Below are 17,902 nucleotides of genomic sequence, written 5' to 3'. Positions count from 1 at the left end.
ACTGCAGAATGAACACAGATTTCATTAATGAGACAAGTTATTTACAAAGTTTTATTTACTTTCAGAATTCTTCAATGCAGGAATTTTCTTTTCAGGTGGAATAACACATCTGGAAAGTCACTCAAATTGTCAGGAAATTTTTTGATAATGAAAGATATAATGATAAATTACCTGTACATATGTCAAATAAGCGAAAAATTTGCATTTTGGGGATAAAAAATGAATATCTAAAATAATTATTCCAGTATAAAGTAACAACAAAAGCCCCTGCGGGATTCGAACTCGGGGTGTACTGATCACAATTTAAGTCCGACACTTTATCCACTCAGCTATGGAGTAAGTTACATGTTTCAGTCCATAAAATTCTTTTAATAAAATGAAATGTCGTTTTGATCAGCGGTCAGCCATTTTGTGTTATTCCACCTTAATACCACCAATATTATGTAAATAAAAAAAACACAAGCACACAATCCAGTTTCTCTTCTTTTTATTTCTGCTAAAAAATATTGTGACGAAATAAAAGAAGCCAAGTCACTGAAGCCAAAACAAGTACAAGATCCTCAAGTATGAGGACGAAACACTTCATCAATCAAGTTATTGCATGAAAAAACTTATGTGGCAATTATTTCATTGACTTTAAATTTACAAATCAAGAATGCAGAGGTGCCAACCATCTAATACTGCTAGAATATTTTACATTAAAAACAATGCATCACTGACAACAAATCTGATTAAAATAAACAATGCATTTATTTTCCTGATTCATATGGAATTGGCAAAAAATTCATCAATATGAATAAAAAAACCCAATTAATCTTTATATACAGCTCATTCTTTTATTGTACAATTGACCTTCAGTTGACCCCAACCTTACAGAAGTTCTGAAACCATTCATAAAGACATTATTGTGCGTTCTAGAATTGCTGGTTTAAAGCAAGTTTTGAACAAAAATTTTTCCAACTGGTAAACTGTACATAAACTTAAAATTTAATGACCTAACTGTGACATCTTACAGTTAAAATATAATGGATAAAAACATCTTTACAAAACCAATTTAATACACTCCTGAGGTGCGCTTTGGAAACTTCTATGTGACAAAATGTTCATTATACATGTATTTTTAGTCTTGTAGAGTAGTTTTAATGCACAATTATATAAAAAATTCATTCAGTAAAAACTATTTTGATTTAATTAAATATATTTTACTGGTATCAAAAATTAAAATGTATATGTATCTATAAGTTTTTGATAAATTAACATTCATTATTAAGAATCCTTAAACTAATGATCATCTTGATGCATCCATTTATCATCTATGTAATAACTGTGTATCCCATTCCCATCTCCTCCCCCTCAAAAAAATATACAAAAGTATAAACTGTTGGTACATGAAGACAGAACAAAGAGCACTGGAAAGTAAAGCATCTTGTGGATTCGGTGCGACACAAGTGTTCTCGATGCACATTACAGGACTATATTTTCTTCTAGTGATGCGGGGGTGTAGGTGTGTGTGTGTGTGTAGACTTTTGGGGAAAAAACAACGAAAGAAAAACCAAGGCAAAAAACAAACAAGCGAACGTCTTCCCCAGCCACCACTACATCAAATTTGAAAGCATTTTAAAAATTTTGCCTGTGATGGTTCTCTGACTATACAAGTAAATTATACATGTACATAATAATAATGAACACTGTCACGGTAAAGGGTTTAAAAAATAACAATGGATTCCTCTCAATTGTTTGCACTGTTGCATATCAATATATAACACAGAAAAAAAACTGTAAAAAATAAACAAGGATCTACCCTACTCTCAAAAGTATCCCAAAACAGGCATCAACATGATTATAAAGCATATGCAGGGGGAACTAAAAAAAAGCTGTTTGCAAGGGATTTGTAAATCAAAAAAAAAAATCACAGTAATATCAACAAAATATCAGGTATAATAGTTACAATATCATAATGCCATAAATTCATCTTGTGCTAACAAACTGCTCGAAATCTGTTTCATCATCACACATGTACATGTATATCTCTGCAGCGAAAAACAAGACGATTCTTTTGTAACAGACACTGAGGAACAAAACCCACAGTTTTAATGGGGGTAGAAAATAGAAAGAAATGATAAAACATTGAGCTACCTAGATCTCTATTCCAGTGTGTAAAGAACCCAAAAGATTGTCTGCAATAATGCAAGGTAAGCATCAGTATGTCTTTTAAGGCTTAAAACTTGAAAATGAGAATACATTGAAAAAAGAATAAAATGAAATAACATTTCTGTGTGAATATATTGTTTGAATAAATACAAAATAAAGTTGCATCTGTAAAAAGCTGACCAAAAATGCTGCAAAAAAAATTTAAATTATTCCAATATAAGCTTAGCACCCATAAACAATATATATTTCATAAAAAGTTTTCACTAACCAGAAAAAAAGAGGTAAAAATCACTAACACTGCATAATAACAGCAACAGTTCATTATATGTTCTACAAAATGTGGCCAGATTTCATCGGAAATCAAAGTCATGTTGTAAAGCTATGTAACAAAAGGCCAGTCTCAGCTTTATCTTCTCCATACAAGTAGATTGTTCCAAGACATGCATAACTATATCCTTACACTATTATAGACATTGCTACACAGAGAAGCCAGGGTTTTTGGGTTGATTTCCCAGCTCCAAATTGACTGTTTAGCAAGGAGAGTAAAAGAAGTCGGACAACTGTACAACCAGCCTAAGACAGCCTGCATGTGATATGTATGGACCTAACACAACTTCTCATGGAGGTCTGCCTCATCTAAGGCAGACATAAAGCAAAGAAATCTTTAATGCACTTGTGAAACAAAGCTTCATCCACCATTCTCTCGTCCTATTTGGAAGCAGTTAAAACAAGTCAGCCTTCCTCTTTAGGTCATTGCGCTTCCACTCAGCTAGTCTTTTGAACTGGTCTCTATCCATTTTGAATAACTGATTGAAGTCCTCTTGAGTTAGATGTATCTAGGAAACACAAGTACATTAATATCAACTGTGAGGAACATACTGTATACAGAGAAATATTCACTCACGTTTTATTTTCGCCTCTTTCGCCCTCGTTGTCAAAGGGCAAATTTAAAACTGGGCAAATTCTATATTGCAAAAAATATCTTTGTTAAAACAATTGCATCTGGGCGAATTCAAGACGGGGCGAAACCGTTTGCAATTGTAAAACGGCGAAAATAACCCTGTATACAGTAACTCATCTATGTCCATCAATTTTTGCCAAACTTGAATTTTATCTTAATAATTTCAAGTACCAGCTTATTTACAACAAATATCTCAATGCCTGTTAGCATCAGAATAGACAAGCAAAGAAAATGACAAGAAAATACTGAACATTTTGACCTTAAAAACCAAATTAGATCTCCAATAGGCTGTTGTCAACCTTTGTTCAAAGTTTAATTATTATCATTTATATTCTCTGAAAAATATTAAACATTTAAGGTTACCAGCATATCAGTGAAAGAGATATCTTTTGACCTTTAGGCCTGAAAAATTTATCATGAGTCATCCAATGGTGGAATCTGTCAAGCAAAAGGCTTTCGAGATATTGGTCAGACACTAAACTAAGAAACATTATCAAAGCAATACATTTTATTCATTTTCTTAATATGCAAGGGTTATAACAATGAAAAAAAGATCTGATGATATGACCTTACATGTGTCTCAGTATATGAACATTTGTATAAACCTTACCTCTAGCATATTCCTGTCCACATCCTTGGGTAAGTCAAAATTACTTATCTTCAGCTTATCATATGGATAAACCTACAAAAATTCTGCAGTTGTAGAATACATCACAATAATACATGTGGCAGAATGTTGAAGCCAACTAAATTTATTAATACAGATTTTTGTATGTGTATAAAAATAAAGAATTAATTCATCAATGAATTGGTGATAGCTGAAGATCATAGCAAAAATTTCAGCACCCTACACAGATTATTAAATAATTTTTCACCTTATTTTATGTAGCAAGGTATAATAGTGATGAAACTCTGCTTTAATACTGCAGAATAGAGACTTGCTGTTTCCACAATGAAACATGTTACATGGTATGAGGAACCCATTATGATAAAGCTGTTTGATTGAGACGAAGACTTACCGGGGGGTCAGCCTCTGTGTGCCAAGTACTGCGCTGTAGGGAAATGATGGAAATCCCTTGACCTCCTAGAATGCTGGAAGGGGTGAACGATTCTTGCTGTGATATCAGAAAACAATAAACTTTTAGTCATAAAAAAGTAGTGTACTCAAGTTCCCAGACTATAGTTATCTTTATTCTATATATCTGAAATATACATACCAGTTATCTGTGTATTACAACATTTACTTATTTTTATATAAAATAATCATGAACCCAAGTTTAATATACATGTATATGTATTGCAACATCAAAATATTGTAAAACACAGGTTCATAATGTTGCTCCATATTGATTTCCCAAATTGCATGTCCCATACATTTATTCTTCTTCATATGCCTACTATACATTTTGATGATGTATGAGCCCCAATGGTTCCTCCTCCTGACATGATATGGACATGAAATGTTTTCATACTATCTTGCTGCAATGTTGCTCATGTATTTACTTATCATAGCCTACATACCCTTAAAAGTGATCTGTGCAAAATTGGAGAAATCCCTTACTAGGGGCATTTCTAATTTTCTTCAAATGACCCCCTGCCCCCACTTCTACCCTTTAATATTTGGACCCCCTTTGTTGACCTCCAGAAAGCATACATACCTCTGTGTTTACAGTGGAAGAGGAATCTGAAACGAAATAAAATGCACATTTATATGTTTACTTTTGTGTTGTTTTATTCATTACATCAAAACCATTCTGTGAAATTAAAGTGTTCCGTATGTACTTGATAAAAGTTTTCACTCAAAGATCTAATCAGTTCAAGGCCTTTACAAGCTGTTAAATCTTGACAAATGTTTGTAAACAGACTTTTGACTTGATAAAAGACTTTGCACAAAGCAAAAACTACTAGAAGATTGATGTTACCAGTAAGGCATTCCTTATAAAATTCATTATCAGGTGTTAACATCTATTTAAAGTGAAGATTTATGGGGTAAGGACTCAACTATTTATAATGTTAAAAATCTCTGTAAAACTGAGTTACGACTTGATTGATATCCTGCCAAGGTTGTGAGTTTGATCTCTGTATAAAACTTACTGGCAGTATGATGACGACTGGTTCCCAAATCTTCAAAATCATAGTACCTCTGGAAATTCTACAACATAAATACTTCGCACATCAGAGATTCTAATCAACATTCTGAAAGTTTGATGATTCTGCAGAGAGCAGTGGATACTTAAAAATACTATCCCAATACAGCTGAACTTAGTAAAAAAATTACGGTCTTGTTATATATACCGGTACATATCTTATCCCCTACATCATGATTCTTTTGATTTTTAGAATTTTTTCTACATTCATGTATATTGATAACATATTTTCTGTCTGTCCAAAATAAGAAGACCGGTAGTACTTTACATTCTTGTACTTACATAACCTCCGAAAGTGCCTGAAACAGGAAGGGTGGCAGCTCTTGGAGTAAGTGCATAACTAGACCTTTGTACTGAAACCAGAAGAGAAGTAGGTATTATTCATGGAGAACAATTACCAGTAATTAAATGTACTGCAATTTTATATAACTATTTTCATTTTACGTATTCACATAACAAATACTTCATTAATTTAAAGGTTAAGAATGATAACTATAAGCCATTGGGTATACTGCCCTTGACATCAGTGACGAGTTACCTGGATACTGTGTGGACATGGTTCTATAGCCCCGTGATATATCACTGTCATCCCAGTATCGCCGGGGTCGATCCAAAAACCTAGAGGGAGCTGAGAGAAAGCACAAACCCTGCCTCAAACTCATATCAAACATAAATCTTATAAAATACAAACCTCAACAAAATTACTTTTCATTCAACATAATCCTGTTAACTTAGAATTCTGAAATTATTTTGAACCTATGAACTATTACAAATAATATAAATTCAGTAACTGAACAGTAATTGAACTCTAAGACTACAATGTACTACAGAGATAGCGTGTCTTACAGGCAAACATGGGGGACTGATATCGCGTGCTGTATCGGGGCTCGTGATCGGCTCCGGGCACTCGGGAAGCTTTCCATGGATCTAATGCTTTAATTGGATGTGCTCTCTTTTCCTCTAGCTCCTTGTATATAATCTTGCCAATACCAGATTGGTCCTTGAACTTTGACAGTTCTTCGATTTCTTTGGTAATTTTGGGGTCCTCTGGTGGCATTTCCTCGTCTTCGTCATCAGTCTCTCCCCGACTTTTTCGTCGCTGTCTCACTACAAAAACAAGTACAGTGATTCAAACCCAAATGTTTATAAAGTATACACAACAGCAATTCCATTTTGTTTCTGACTTCACATGGTGTGTTTCTTGAATATTAAACATTTTTTGGCAAACCAATCAAATCTCAGCAAATGAAAAAAAAAAATCTGGTTATACAAGAGAATTTTTCTGGACAACACCAAATCAAAGAACAAATTTGTCAAATCTGTTCCTTTTCTTTCATCATAAACTGAGCCCCTACGGAGAGCAACCTCCCCCCCCCCCCCCCCAAAAAAAAAAACCCCCTACATTTATAAAGTAAATTGCTCGTAATTTAGATTGATTAGTTGGACTCACAGAGTTCTGGCAGAATGGCGGCTGGACAGGGGGGTCCTGGCCAGTCTTCTCTCTCTATCTTAGTGATCTCATTGGGCTGTGGGGGTTTGGCCGCTGGGAACATACTCATTCTGACTGCCTCTTCATTGCGGAGCTCAGAGGACGAGGATACCCTGCGTGTTCTCTTCACAACCACCTTTGATCCAGTAGCTAATAAAAAGATCAAACTTTGAAAAAAACCTTTTATTTTAAAGTAAAATGTATCGTTCTTTATATACATGTGTATAATGCAGTTACTGTCAAAAGATACGCCACAAAATCTTAAGCAGGTAAATTTTGATCAATACCTTTTCAATAAATAAGCACAACAAATTTTCATTATTAAAGCTTAATCTTAATATATTTTAAATGATTGTTACTGGTTATAGATAGGGGCAACTACATATACCACAAATGACTAACTAATAAAAACATATGTTAATAATCTTGTGCATGTACTGGGTATGAAGACACAATATATGTAATTCTATGGCCCTATCCGCAACATTCAATTATCTCATAGTATATGTAGAAAAGACCTACCTAATGCAGCCATGCCACCTAAAAATTTGAGAGAAAAAGGTTTTTATTCATGTTGTCGATGTAAATTTATGGTACTGGTAAGTATTTTTAAGTTATCAAAGAAAAGTTGTACCAATATACCATACCACCAAGTTATAGTTTTACAGTTGTGATCGTAAAACAACTGGTGAACTTCTTTAGTTGTACCAATATACCATACCACCAAGTTATAGTTTTACAGTTGTGATGGTAAAACAACCGGTGAACTTCTTTAGTTGTACCAATATACCATACCACCAAGTTATAGTTTTACAGTTGTGATCGTAAAACAACTGGTGAACTTCTTTAGTTGTACCAATATACCATACCACCAAGTTATAGTTTTACAGTTGTGATCGTAAAACAAATGGTGAACTTCTTTAGTTGTACCAATATACCATACCACCAAGTTATAGTTTTACAGTTGTGATGGTAAAACAAATGGTGAACTTCTTTACAGTGATCTTCGTTACTTACTCTTCTTAGATTTCAAGAACTCGGGCTTGTCCTTGGAGTAGGAGAAGTTGAGTGGCCTGTGGAAGTGGGGCGACTTGTGGTCCTGTCTGGGGAAAGAGTTGACCTTCTTCAGGTAGTTACTGCGCCCCTCACTCAGGTAACTCGTGTTGTAGAACTTGCCGTAGTCAACCAGCGACTTCTTCTCAAGGTAAAAGTCCTGTCATTGAAAACCATGCATGATACTACAATTTAATCTAACCATTCTGCACATCTCTGCACAACACTAAGGAACCTTATCATAGTTAATTTTTCATAATCTACCATGAGCTAAAGAGTTTTACTAAGTTTTTATTGTCTTTTATTTGATATCATTATTCTGTATGAATACAGCTCGCTAAACTGAATCTTTATTATCAATGAATATATTTTTTATAATTGAATAGTTTTGCAAATGGACATATGATAGCATATCTTACAGATTTTTCTATTCTTAAAACAAAAAAAAGTGTTTTTTTTTTTTTTTTGAAATCCTAAACCTACAAATGTAGACATATCTTGAGAGCATAAAATGTTACAGCAGAACACAATACACTCAAATTCTGCAAATTACTGATAGATGTAACAGCTCTGGAAGAGATCATTTGGGTTGTTACTCCTTTGTTTCTCTCCAATGTTATCAAGTTTTAGTGCATTCCCTTTCTGTTTCACATCAATTTTCAGACAACAATTTAGTGCATGTACATTAAATTGTCATGATCTGCCCCCCACTGCAATGTAAGTATGGATATATATAGGATATCATCAGGGATGGTGGTCCATCTAACGTACTATCCACTTACATCAAAACAATAAAATATCTCCATTTTCAAAACTAACATCGCTGTTTCAAAAATAAAATAACATTTCCATTATACTGTGCTTTCATCAATATTCGTTGAATACCAATTTTCGTGGATTTCGTTGTTAAGTTGATCCACGAAATTAAATATTCATTGAAGTTCAATTTCAACTAACATTTTGTATTGATAAGGTCATTGGCCCCGAAATTATGTATCCTTGAAACTGTGGTTTTTAGAAAATCCACGAAAATTGATACCCACGAAAATTAATGAAACCACAGTATTTTACAACTGACCACTGGAGATGTGGGGGAACGGGGCAGGAATGTGTTTACCTGGCTGACAGGTGTTAATGCTTCGTCATCGCTTTGATCCGTATGATCCTGGTCAGAGTCTGTGTTTATATCTACACAGAAAATAATCAGCTCTGGAGTTCAATAAGTCAAGTAAACATAATGCAAATATGAGCCAAAGAAATGGGAATTATTAGGGGGCAAAATTAATTACTTATTTTTCATTTAGAAATGAAGCATTTAATACTGGGTATTCATTTTATCATAAACAGGATTGTGAAGGGATTGACAAGAAAATTTCATTATTTATTATGCATTCATTGCAAATAAATCAAATTGTGGATGAAACTTGATCAATAGACATTACATATCAATTGTTCACTATATTTGAGATTACATGGTTTTATCTTTGTGCATGTTTGATTGATATCAGATAATGAAAAAAAAAGCTCTAAGTAAAAATTATCAGGGAACTTTTTAAACTTATCATATCAGCTTTAAAAATTAAAATAAGACGCTGGATAAATAATTGAAAAAAAAATAAACAAGGAAAAAGAACAGCTCTGATTCTGCTACTCACTGAGTTCAGAGCAGAGTACCCCGTTAGGGGTGGAGGCCGCTCGAGGCATCATCTCCCCATTTATTCTCTTGGGCGTCAATGGTTCCATAGAGACGCCGTTCCCATTCATTTTGACCGGACTACTGGGAATAAGCTGCTCTTCCTCCACTTGAGGAACGTTCTCCTTCTGTTCTTTGTCCACGGCGGGCTTTGTGCTGGGAGACGATAGTGTCAGGGACTTGCTCTTTGGGAGGTCCGCCGAGTCCGCACTACTTGACCTCTGCTCCATAAACGAGGCCGACTCAGACCTGCGTGGGGATGCTGCCTGGGGGGTCTCCTCGTGGAGGGACTTCATCCCCGTCCGTTTCGGGGACTTCCTCGGAGAGGGGGCAGGCTCGCCATCAGAGTCCCTGTGTTTGGAGGACTTCTGACCTGTAAGCAACAGAGGTTCATAAGAATTTTTTTTTTCAATACATTTGCTTAACTCTCAAAATATCAAGCAAACAAAATCCTCTCTATTTCGGTTTTCTTCTACATCATGCATGTACATTTACTGTTCAAAAGTTCTTTACAATATAGCAAGCTGCATTTAAAAACTCAATGAAATACATGTATATCAATTTGATATATTTCATGAAACAACATTTTTTTCATGACATTATCAACTGCAATTTCTTTGCCGACTTATTCCTTGATTTACAGCAGCACACAACCTACTGGGGGTCTTGGTGTCTACAGTTCTGAAAAAAGCAATTTTTCCACTTTTGGAGTTGGACTGGCAAATGACCAATTACCTGGTGCTCTTGTGCACAATCATGCACTTAATAGCTGTCAGTTGTAGTGAGTGATCACAGATTGACTGGCCTCTATAGATTGACAGGACTTTATGGTGACTCAATCATTTATTTATGGCTAATTAATATATTTTACAAACCAGTAAGTCAATTTATAAGTGGGCAGCAATAAAGTTTATTGAAGGACACAGTTGTCATTGTCAAGTATATTTATTGAAAGCATAAGGACAGAAGAAAAGTCATGCCATATAGTTATAAGCCCCCCCCCCCTCCCCAAGTCCAAAAATATCACCTAGATCATCATTTTTGAACAGGTCAGAGTGAATGTAGCTCTGAATTTTACTTTTCTGTACTGTTCAACTTCCAATATCTCAGGTTTAGCAAGAGCTTGCTCATTTATTTTTCATTTAGAATGTTCAGTCTCAAACAGTCTATAATATAACCTCTGATTCAATAAAATATTGTGCACTCCTGGTTATCTGTATTTTTGGGCCATTGAACAAACCTATTTCCCAAGCAATGTATTCGTTTTCATACCAATATTTAACTGGTGTTGTCTCCCGAGTTGTCATTAATCAAAAGAAGAAAATAAAGTCTGTTCACCAGGATCATGGATGCAGTAATTGTTTCAGGAGCAAAGTACATTTGAACAGGTATACTGTCTTGTATATACTCGTTTATATTTTGAGTTTGATTTATCAGGTCATACCTATATGTTGGCACAGATATTTCATACCCACATTCCTGTGCAAATATATTGTGCTAGTTGAATTTCTATTACCACCACCCCACCCCCCTCCCCCCCCCCCCCCCAAAATAAAGTGGTGTCACAGCCTTGATTTATATGAAACAATGCAACAATTCCTTTGGGTTTCATAGTTGCTACAAATACAGTAAGGATAAGCAACAACAGTCTTATAACTAATTACAGGAAAAGTTTCCTTTAAATATACCATTGCACAGTGTAGAAGTAATTTGAATCATTATTCGATGACATCCATTTATTAATCCAAGTATCAAATGCTCAATCATTATGATTATGACAATGTGATAAAGAAGAAATTTGAGTATTTAGTATTTTTATCTATCAAGTAATCAATGGCATCACAGAAGTTTGAATTTCGCTCATAACAGAGGTAAAATAAAGATGAACCCCCTAGTTAGAAGGGTGTGTGGGTTTTGGTTTCAATTGAAGCCTCAAGCACTAATTCTTGAGAAGAATCTTCAAACTCCTTTGGTAGCAAGTATAGTCTATAATAGGAAAATGTGTAAGTAGATCATATATTCCGCCAAAACATTGCCAATCACAGATATTCGGCTGTGAGATCACTCCGACCTGGTTGTAATTAACCAACTACGGCTATGTTTGGTTTTATGATCGCGTCCCCCACTGTTACTGATAATGCTGATGATGAGGGTTAAGAATATATCCGCCATCTTGAATTTTTCTGGGCAATTTGCGGAGAGAACTTGGGCGCTGCTATAAATTTGCCATTAAATAAACAATGTCTTTTGAACAAAAACAATGTGGTTATTTGTATAAGAGACCGCTAAACACCTAACTCCGCTCAAATTTTATCACACGATTTTACCGAATGGCTGTCAAACATCGAAATCATGTAGTTTGTAGGACTATGCCGAAATCTTCATGACACCTTTTCTTACTTAAAAAACTCACCCATTATGAAAGGAAAATCCACCGATAACTATCTTATGGAAGCATAGGTGTAAATAAATCTGTTTTGGTGTGATTAAATTTCCATCTCTGTCCACATGTTGTATACACCATCGAAAGGAAGTTCTCAAATGTCAACAGACCGGACGATTCCACTTCAAGGGGGGTGATATCATAATCGATACGCTAACTAATTAAAGCGTACTTAATAAACGTCGTATTTTCAACACTTGTTGATATATCTAATGTTTTGATAAAAATAATTTTAGATTGCAGATTTTTACGCATATGCTGTTGATTATATATAATGACATAGCCCATGGTTTCGTGAAAATGGTAGATTCCTACGTAAATTGTCAGACACTTTTTTGAAATCCCGTCCACAACAGCTGGTGGCCCGAGGATCTGAACAAACAAAGTATGCTGCCACAAATCTTGATTGCAGTTTTTGTTATTGTACTCACATCACTTTTATGCAAAATTGGACATTTCCTATATAAACGGTAAGTGAATATTTCATTTTTATCTTCTAAATAATATTAACAGCAATATTAGTAAAGGTGTAAATGTGATTTTAATTGTTTACTGGGGTTCTGATATGCATGCATGCAGCTGTTTCTGAATGGCATTCCTTTCCTCTTTCGATGTGAATCTAGTAATTGGTAGTGCTGGTAGCTAAAAATAGATCTTCACTCAAGATTTTCTAATTCGATTTCATTTTCTTCGATCAAGTCTGCACACTGATAGATGCTTATTTCTATACAGGCCTGTCGGAGTTTAGTTGACAAATGACCTAGTCTCCTACAATGTCTAGAGCTCGGGATAGTGTCACTGACCAGACATATACAAAAAAACATCTTGTATTAAAAGCGGGGCGTTTTATTATGTATAATAAAATTCTTTTCACCAACCAGCTCAATTCTATACATAGAATATTGCAATGGAAAGTTAATAAAACTGTGCATACATACATGTACCAAAACCTGTACCGTACATATAATAAGACAATGGGGAAGTTTTCCTAAAAACTTGGTCAGTTACAGTGACATTTTTCATGCATAATTACCTTTTTATATCCCTTAGTTATATTGTATCTACAATAGAGCATTAGAACTTCTGTAGGATTGAATATCGTATTAGGTCGGAAAATGTGGGACTCGCACCAGAATCTCTCGACCGAGAGGCCCGATTAGCTTAAACCGTTGTCAAAGCTTACGGAGTCTCTATATGGAATTATTTTCTTTATAGAACGCAAAACATTATCAATCACTATAAACACCTACGTACAGAAATTAATTTTCCGAGTAAGAAAAGTCCAGAGAGTTTAATAATACCACTGTGTTATATATATCCAGTAGTATATTATATCCATGCAAGTATATATATTGACTCTACCAGTTGATACTGTTGTAGGGTAGATTTATAGAAGTCTATTATTATCTTTATTCATAGTAATTACGAATCCATACTAACAAGTTCAGTCTATGTTTTCTTCTCGATGCCGACAAGTCAGTATATGCTAATTTTGAAGATCATTATTGGATTCTAAAGATCTTATGGAGTAATCATTGTGACACGTGGTTCCAAGTGAATTAATGCTTACGAAAAAGTAAAGTAAATAAAATAATGTATCATTAATATTTTAAAACAACAAAAGATGTAATATCTAATTTTCTCCCGTCAACTTAAAGGGGCATGGTCACGATTTTGGTCAATTTTATTTTCCTGTTTTTATTAATTACAATGCTTTTTGAATGCATTTTTAATGATCAAGTGAAATTTGGGTGGCCGTCGATGAGTTTTAAGCGAGATACAGGGCTCACAATTCTTCGTCATGTAAACAAGGCTCGTGCCCTGTTTTTGTTTACATAGGTTCAATATACCATTAAAAAATCTTTTTCAAGATGATTTGTCAAAATTCTTATTCATTTTAAACATAAATAAACAGTTCCTAACTTTTAATACATTCATTTTAGGTCTAAAACAGGAATTTTCACTTCAACATTCAAAATGTAAACAAAAGCTTTGTTTACATAGCGAGGAATTGTAAGCTCTGTAACTTGCTCATAACTCAACAAATGTCACTCAAATTTGGGTTGCCTATTAAAAATGCCTTACTGAAGCATTATAAACATTAAAATCGAAAAAATAATTTTTGACAAAAATCATGACCATGTCCCTTTAAAGCACCACCTTTACACAGTTTTAAAATGGACCCCCTCCCGCTGGGTTCAGGTCAGTTTTTGTGAAAAGCGATGTGTAAATTGGAAAAATGACTATGGCTCTTAGTCTGTTTTCTTGAAGCAAGCGACAAACACAGACCATACACAGTGTCAAAGAAATTCGAAACAATAAACACACACACATACACTACACTATTTTATTATTATTCTATGTTTCAGTCGCTTGTCCTCTGTCTCCATGGTGATGATTCGTTAGTGAATATGTATTAACAATGTTTAATAAGCAAAGCTGTTCTAATTCTAGCACAAACATCGTTTGAGCTCTCTAAGACTTTAACAGCTTTCATCAACACTTTAATACAATATAATTCCCTAAACAAGGTTTAGTCTGAAGCATTATTGAGATAACAGTTTACAACACGTACAGTATATAGTGTTAAGGCGGCTTGACACACTCAATATACAGTACCGATCAGACCCAACCTAACACCACAGTAAACCCCAACAAAACCGGGCCCTGGGTGTACTTTACGCTAGGTTTTCTTTTTGAAAATTTGGGTCCACTGGGGGCCGGTTTACTTTGGGTTTACATGGAAATTGCTTTTGAGGTCAACTTTACGCACTGAAGTGTGAAGCAGACCCGTCTTTTATCTTACCATCCTACTGCCTGTAATTCCTGTCCCTGGTATATTCCGAATACACAGTTAGCGTCTGCTCTGCTTTCTGGGGTATACCTCTGACCAGGTTTACTCTCTGAATCCTCTCTGGGTTTTACTCTGGGTCCACTCTAGTAAACCCAGAGTAAACCCAGAAAGTGAACCCAGGGTTTAGTTGGGGTTTACTTTCTGTAAGGTTGGGTCAGATCGGTAATGTATTACTGAATATTATTAACTTTTGATTAAATTTATGATTGAACACAATAAACAAATTACCGATACAATTTTAAAGTAAATTCTGATTTTTCCATTAGGTATTACCGGCCGTATATACGTAATAGGATTTAATTGAGATAACAGAAAAAGCAACCAAAAATAAAAAATAAAAATTACGTGATTGGCACCTAGAGCAACCCGATTTAACTTAAAGAATAACAACTGCTGGTTTAATAATCATCTAATTTAAAAAGTTTTTCAAGGCATCCGAAAGAGAGGTACTTATTAATATCAATTTGAAGTACCGGTACATGCATATACCGGTATATACATTTCGATCGATCGATCGAGAGAGAGAGAGAGAGAGAGAGAGAGAATGGCACATCTTAATCCTTAGGTTATTTTCACAGCTCAAAACGGCGTCACAACGTTTCCCCAGATGTGGTCATTTTGTACCAAATAGGGCGGGGTCCATTCGCCCCCAGTGTTTCACCGTTTCCGTTAAAGCTGGAGACGTTCTTACGAATGACCAAAACTCCCTATGTTGTGAGTATGAATCTAGAGACAGCCCAATAATGTTCAAGTATCACCTAGTACATTTTTGTTAATATATTTCCTCGATATTCCTTTATTTTTAGCACAAGAAACAGACTGAAGATTTCTTGTAAATGCTCACATGTATAAATTTTCAAGATGAAACAGACATTGAACCAATGTGTTGTGGGAAAATCCCATTATTGAGGATTTTATTACCAATTTTTATTATTCAATAATTTGAATATTTTATTTGATTTGGCACTCTTTATGAAAAAGAAGAAACAGAATAGCATTGTTTATAGTTGACTTTGTGGTGAGTAAGTATATAACTTCCACAGACACCCGACGTATATATTTTTCTCCTATATATAAATAATTTTTTTATTTATGAGAAAAACATAACGTCAGGTGCCTGTGATTATTTCGGTATGTCAATTGCCTCTATACTTATACGTGTTGTAGAATGACCATTCAGCGAAATTCTCATCCAAAAGGAAAACACCTTGGATGGAGTATGACGGAAAATCAATCGCAGACTCACAGTTCTGCGTGGAATATATCAAGAAAAAGAGAGGAATAGACGCCAGTAAACACCTGAGTCCCGCCGAGCGAGGCATCGCACGGGCCTTCCAGAAACTGACCGAGGAAAACCTCTACTGGTATTTGTATAACATCTTGGAATCTTCTTTTTTTATATTATACATATCGATTTCAGTCGCTTTTCACCGACTAGGAAGTGTATTTTTTGAATCGTCAAAGAATGGAAGAAATAGATACCGGTATCCTGATACATTTTAGTCCTAAAATACAAGTGACTGAGGCCATCGGCGTCAATGATATCTTATATCTGTTTAGTGTATTAATTAATTAAACGAATTCACAATTTTCAATATGTACATTCCTTCATATATCGTAATGCAATTCCGTCCAATGGTTGTTATATTTGAAACAAGTGGGTTTTTTTATTGCTCTTTTATTATCATATTTCGTGTCGCGTATTTCGTGCATATTTCGTGTCGCGCGGAAGGCCGGGATGACATCCTGTATATTAATTATAACAAGCATATGTAATTTGTACTTTTTATATCCCGAGTCAATAAAAAGTGTCAGTTAAACAATAGAATGCTTCGTTTTTCGTTCATATATGGTATATGGACCCAACAGTTGCGGACAACGCTGAAATTACATAACCGGCGTCCGCTGGTAAATTACTTTTTTGGCAATAGTCGAAAGTGTCAGATCCGGTATTAACTATCAGAATTTTTTTTTATACATTCATCCATAAAAAATCTAGATAGGGCTGCGTTCCTGAAAGATCGTTTAGAGAGGAGCTAACAGACAGATCCAATATCCGTTGGTCTTGAACAACCGCTCGAGCTATAGCGTTTCATTAATGCTTCAATTAAATGAATATACACGTACATGTGTTGTGCAGTTTTCACGTGGATACATGTACATACATGTACACTGCATTGGCTGATTCAAATCAAAGCAAAACCATTTACATACTAATGGTAGTCAAGTCTATCGCAGTCTCCCCATAACTATAACGATTACGTTAGATCTACATCAGTATAGTTTATTACATATAATCATGTTTCCTTCTCTGGGCATTTACTCTTTATCCGAATGTCTTGAAAAATGTATATGACTGTACGTAAAAAAATACTTTGTGTTGATGATTTTAGGACAAAGTGTCTAAAGACGTAAAGGCAAGATAAATACATAAATAATGAAACATATGACTTTATTATACCTCAATATGATTATTCTACATAACGCGATATCTGATTGGTTGTACACAATCACGTGCTAGGGCAATAAAACTTCATATTTCCCTGTCATCGTCATAATCTTCATCATATTTCACCCCCTCGAATTTTCATTCCATGCTTATAAAAAATCCCGAGGATGAAAATACGATGCAATTAAATGATTATTAAAAAATCGTTTTTAATCCTTTTTATTTCAGAAACTATTATAGAAAAAAACCACGTTATTGCTTTACTAGAATTGAAAAACGATTAGAAACCGATGTATTCTAAATTATCACCTGTCGTTCGGTATAATAAACAATTTATTGCATGGACGTTCGGGAAATATGATTTTTCATGGGGGAATAAATCTTCATATTTGCCTCACAATCATGCAATAAATGTATAATATGTAATACACAAGTCTAATCTCTTCTTTTGATTGTGACAGGACCATGTGTCTCGAGATGTTCGGTGACGATATATCCACGGTTAAGAAGGTTATACCGTACACAGGACTCAAGCTATGGTTCACCCTTTGGTTTCTGAGGCGGGTCATTAGACATGAGACGTGGGGGCACGGGATTGGTCGACACACCCCAGACGAGGTCTGGTCCATAGCCGTCGACGATATGACGGCCATCTCCAATTT

General features: G+C 34.8%; 2 protein-coding genes across 2 annotated transcripts in view; one reads left to right on the top strand and one right to left on the bottom strand.

Moving 5' to 3' along the window:
- Nucleotides 1-2,316: 2,316 nt before the first annotated feature.
- LOC105339914 (actin-binding LIM protein 1) lies at nucleotides 2,317-12,062 on the bottom strand. Its single transcript, XM_034474276.2, has 14 exons — nucleotides 11,908-12,062; nucleotides 9,457-9,867; nucleotides 8,919-8,989; nucleotides 7,766-7,961; nucleotides 7,271-7,288; nucleotides 6,710-6,898; nucleotides 6,106-6,366; nucleotides 5,798-5,887; nucleotides 5,542-5,612; nucleotides 5,207-5,264; nucleotides 4,771-4,796; nucleotides 4,132-4,227; nucleotides 3,723-3,794; nucleotides 2,317-2,987 (listed from the first exon to the last, which is right to left on the bottom strand). Exons 1-14 carry the CDS (start codon nucleotides 11,909-11,911, stop codon nucleotides 2,874-2,876), a joined length of 1,677 nt encoding a protein of 558 aa, XP_034330167.2. The 5' UTR covers nucleotides 11,912-12,062; the 3' UTR covers nucleotides 2,317-2,873.
- Nucleotides 12,063-12,212: 150 nt separating this feature from the next.
- Nucleotides 12,213-17,902, top strand: part of LOC105339913 (failed axon connections homolog) — a 6,981-nt gene continuing 1,291 nt past the window's right edge. The window contains exons 1-4 of the mRNA XM_011445696.4: nucleotides 12,213-12,407; nucleotides 15,370-15,505; nucleotides 15,959-16,155; nucleotides 17,702-17,902. The exon at nucleotides 17,702-17,902 is cut by the window's right edge and continues 5 nt beyond it. Coding sequence (XP_011443998.3) covers nucleotides 12,325-12,407; nucleotides 15,370-15,505; nucleotides 15,959-16,155; nucleotides 17,702-17,902 — 617 coding nt within the window. The 5' untranslated portion in view covers nucleotides 12,213-12,324. The remainder of the gene's footprint in view (nucleotides 12,408-15,369; nucleotides 15,506-15,958; nucleotides 16,156-17,701) is intronic.

This window comes from Magallana gigas, chromosome 8 (genome assembly GCF_963853765.1).
Source record: "Magallana gigas chromosome 8, xbMagGiga1.1, whole genome shotgun sequence".
NCBI classification, from domain to species: Eukaryota; Metazoa; Mollusca; class Bivalvia; order Ostreida; family Ostreidae; genus Magallana; species Magallana gigas.
This window is presented reverse-complemented; position numbering and strand designations above follow the sequence as displayed.

Coding starts and splice junctions, on each gene's coding strand:
- LOC105339914 (XM_034474276.2), bottom strand. Junction 8,990..9,456: donor GGTACTCTGCTCTGAACTCA/GTGAGTAGCAGA, acceptor TTTTCTGTGTAG/ATATAAACACAGACTCTGAC. Junction 4,797..5,206: donor CAGTCGTCATCATACTGCCA/GTAAGTTTTATA, acceptor ATTTCGTTTCAG/ATTCCTCTTCCACTGTAAAC.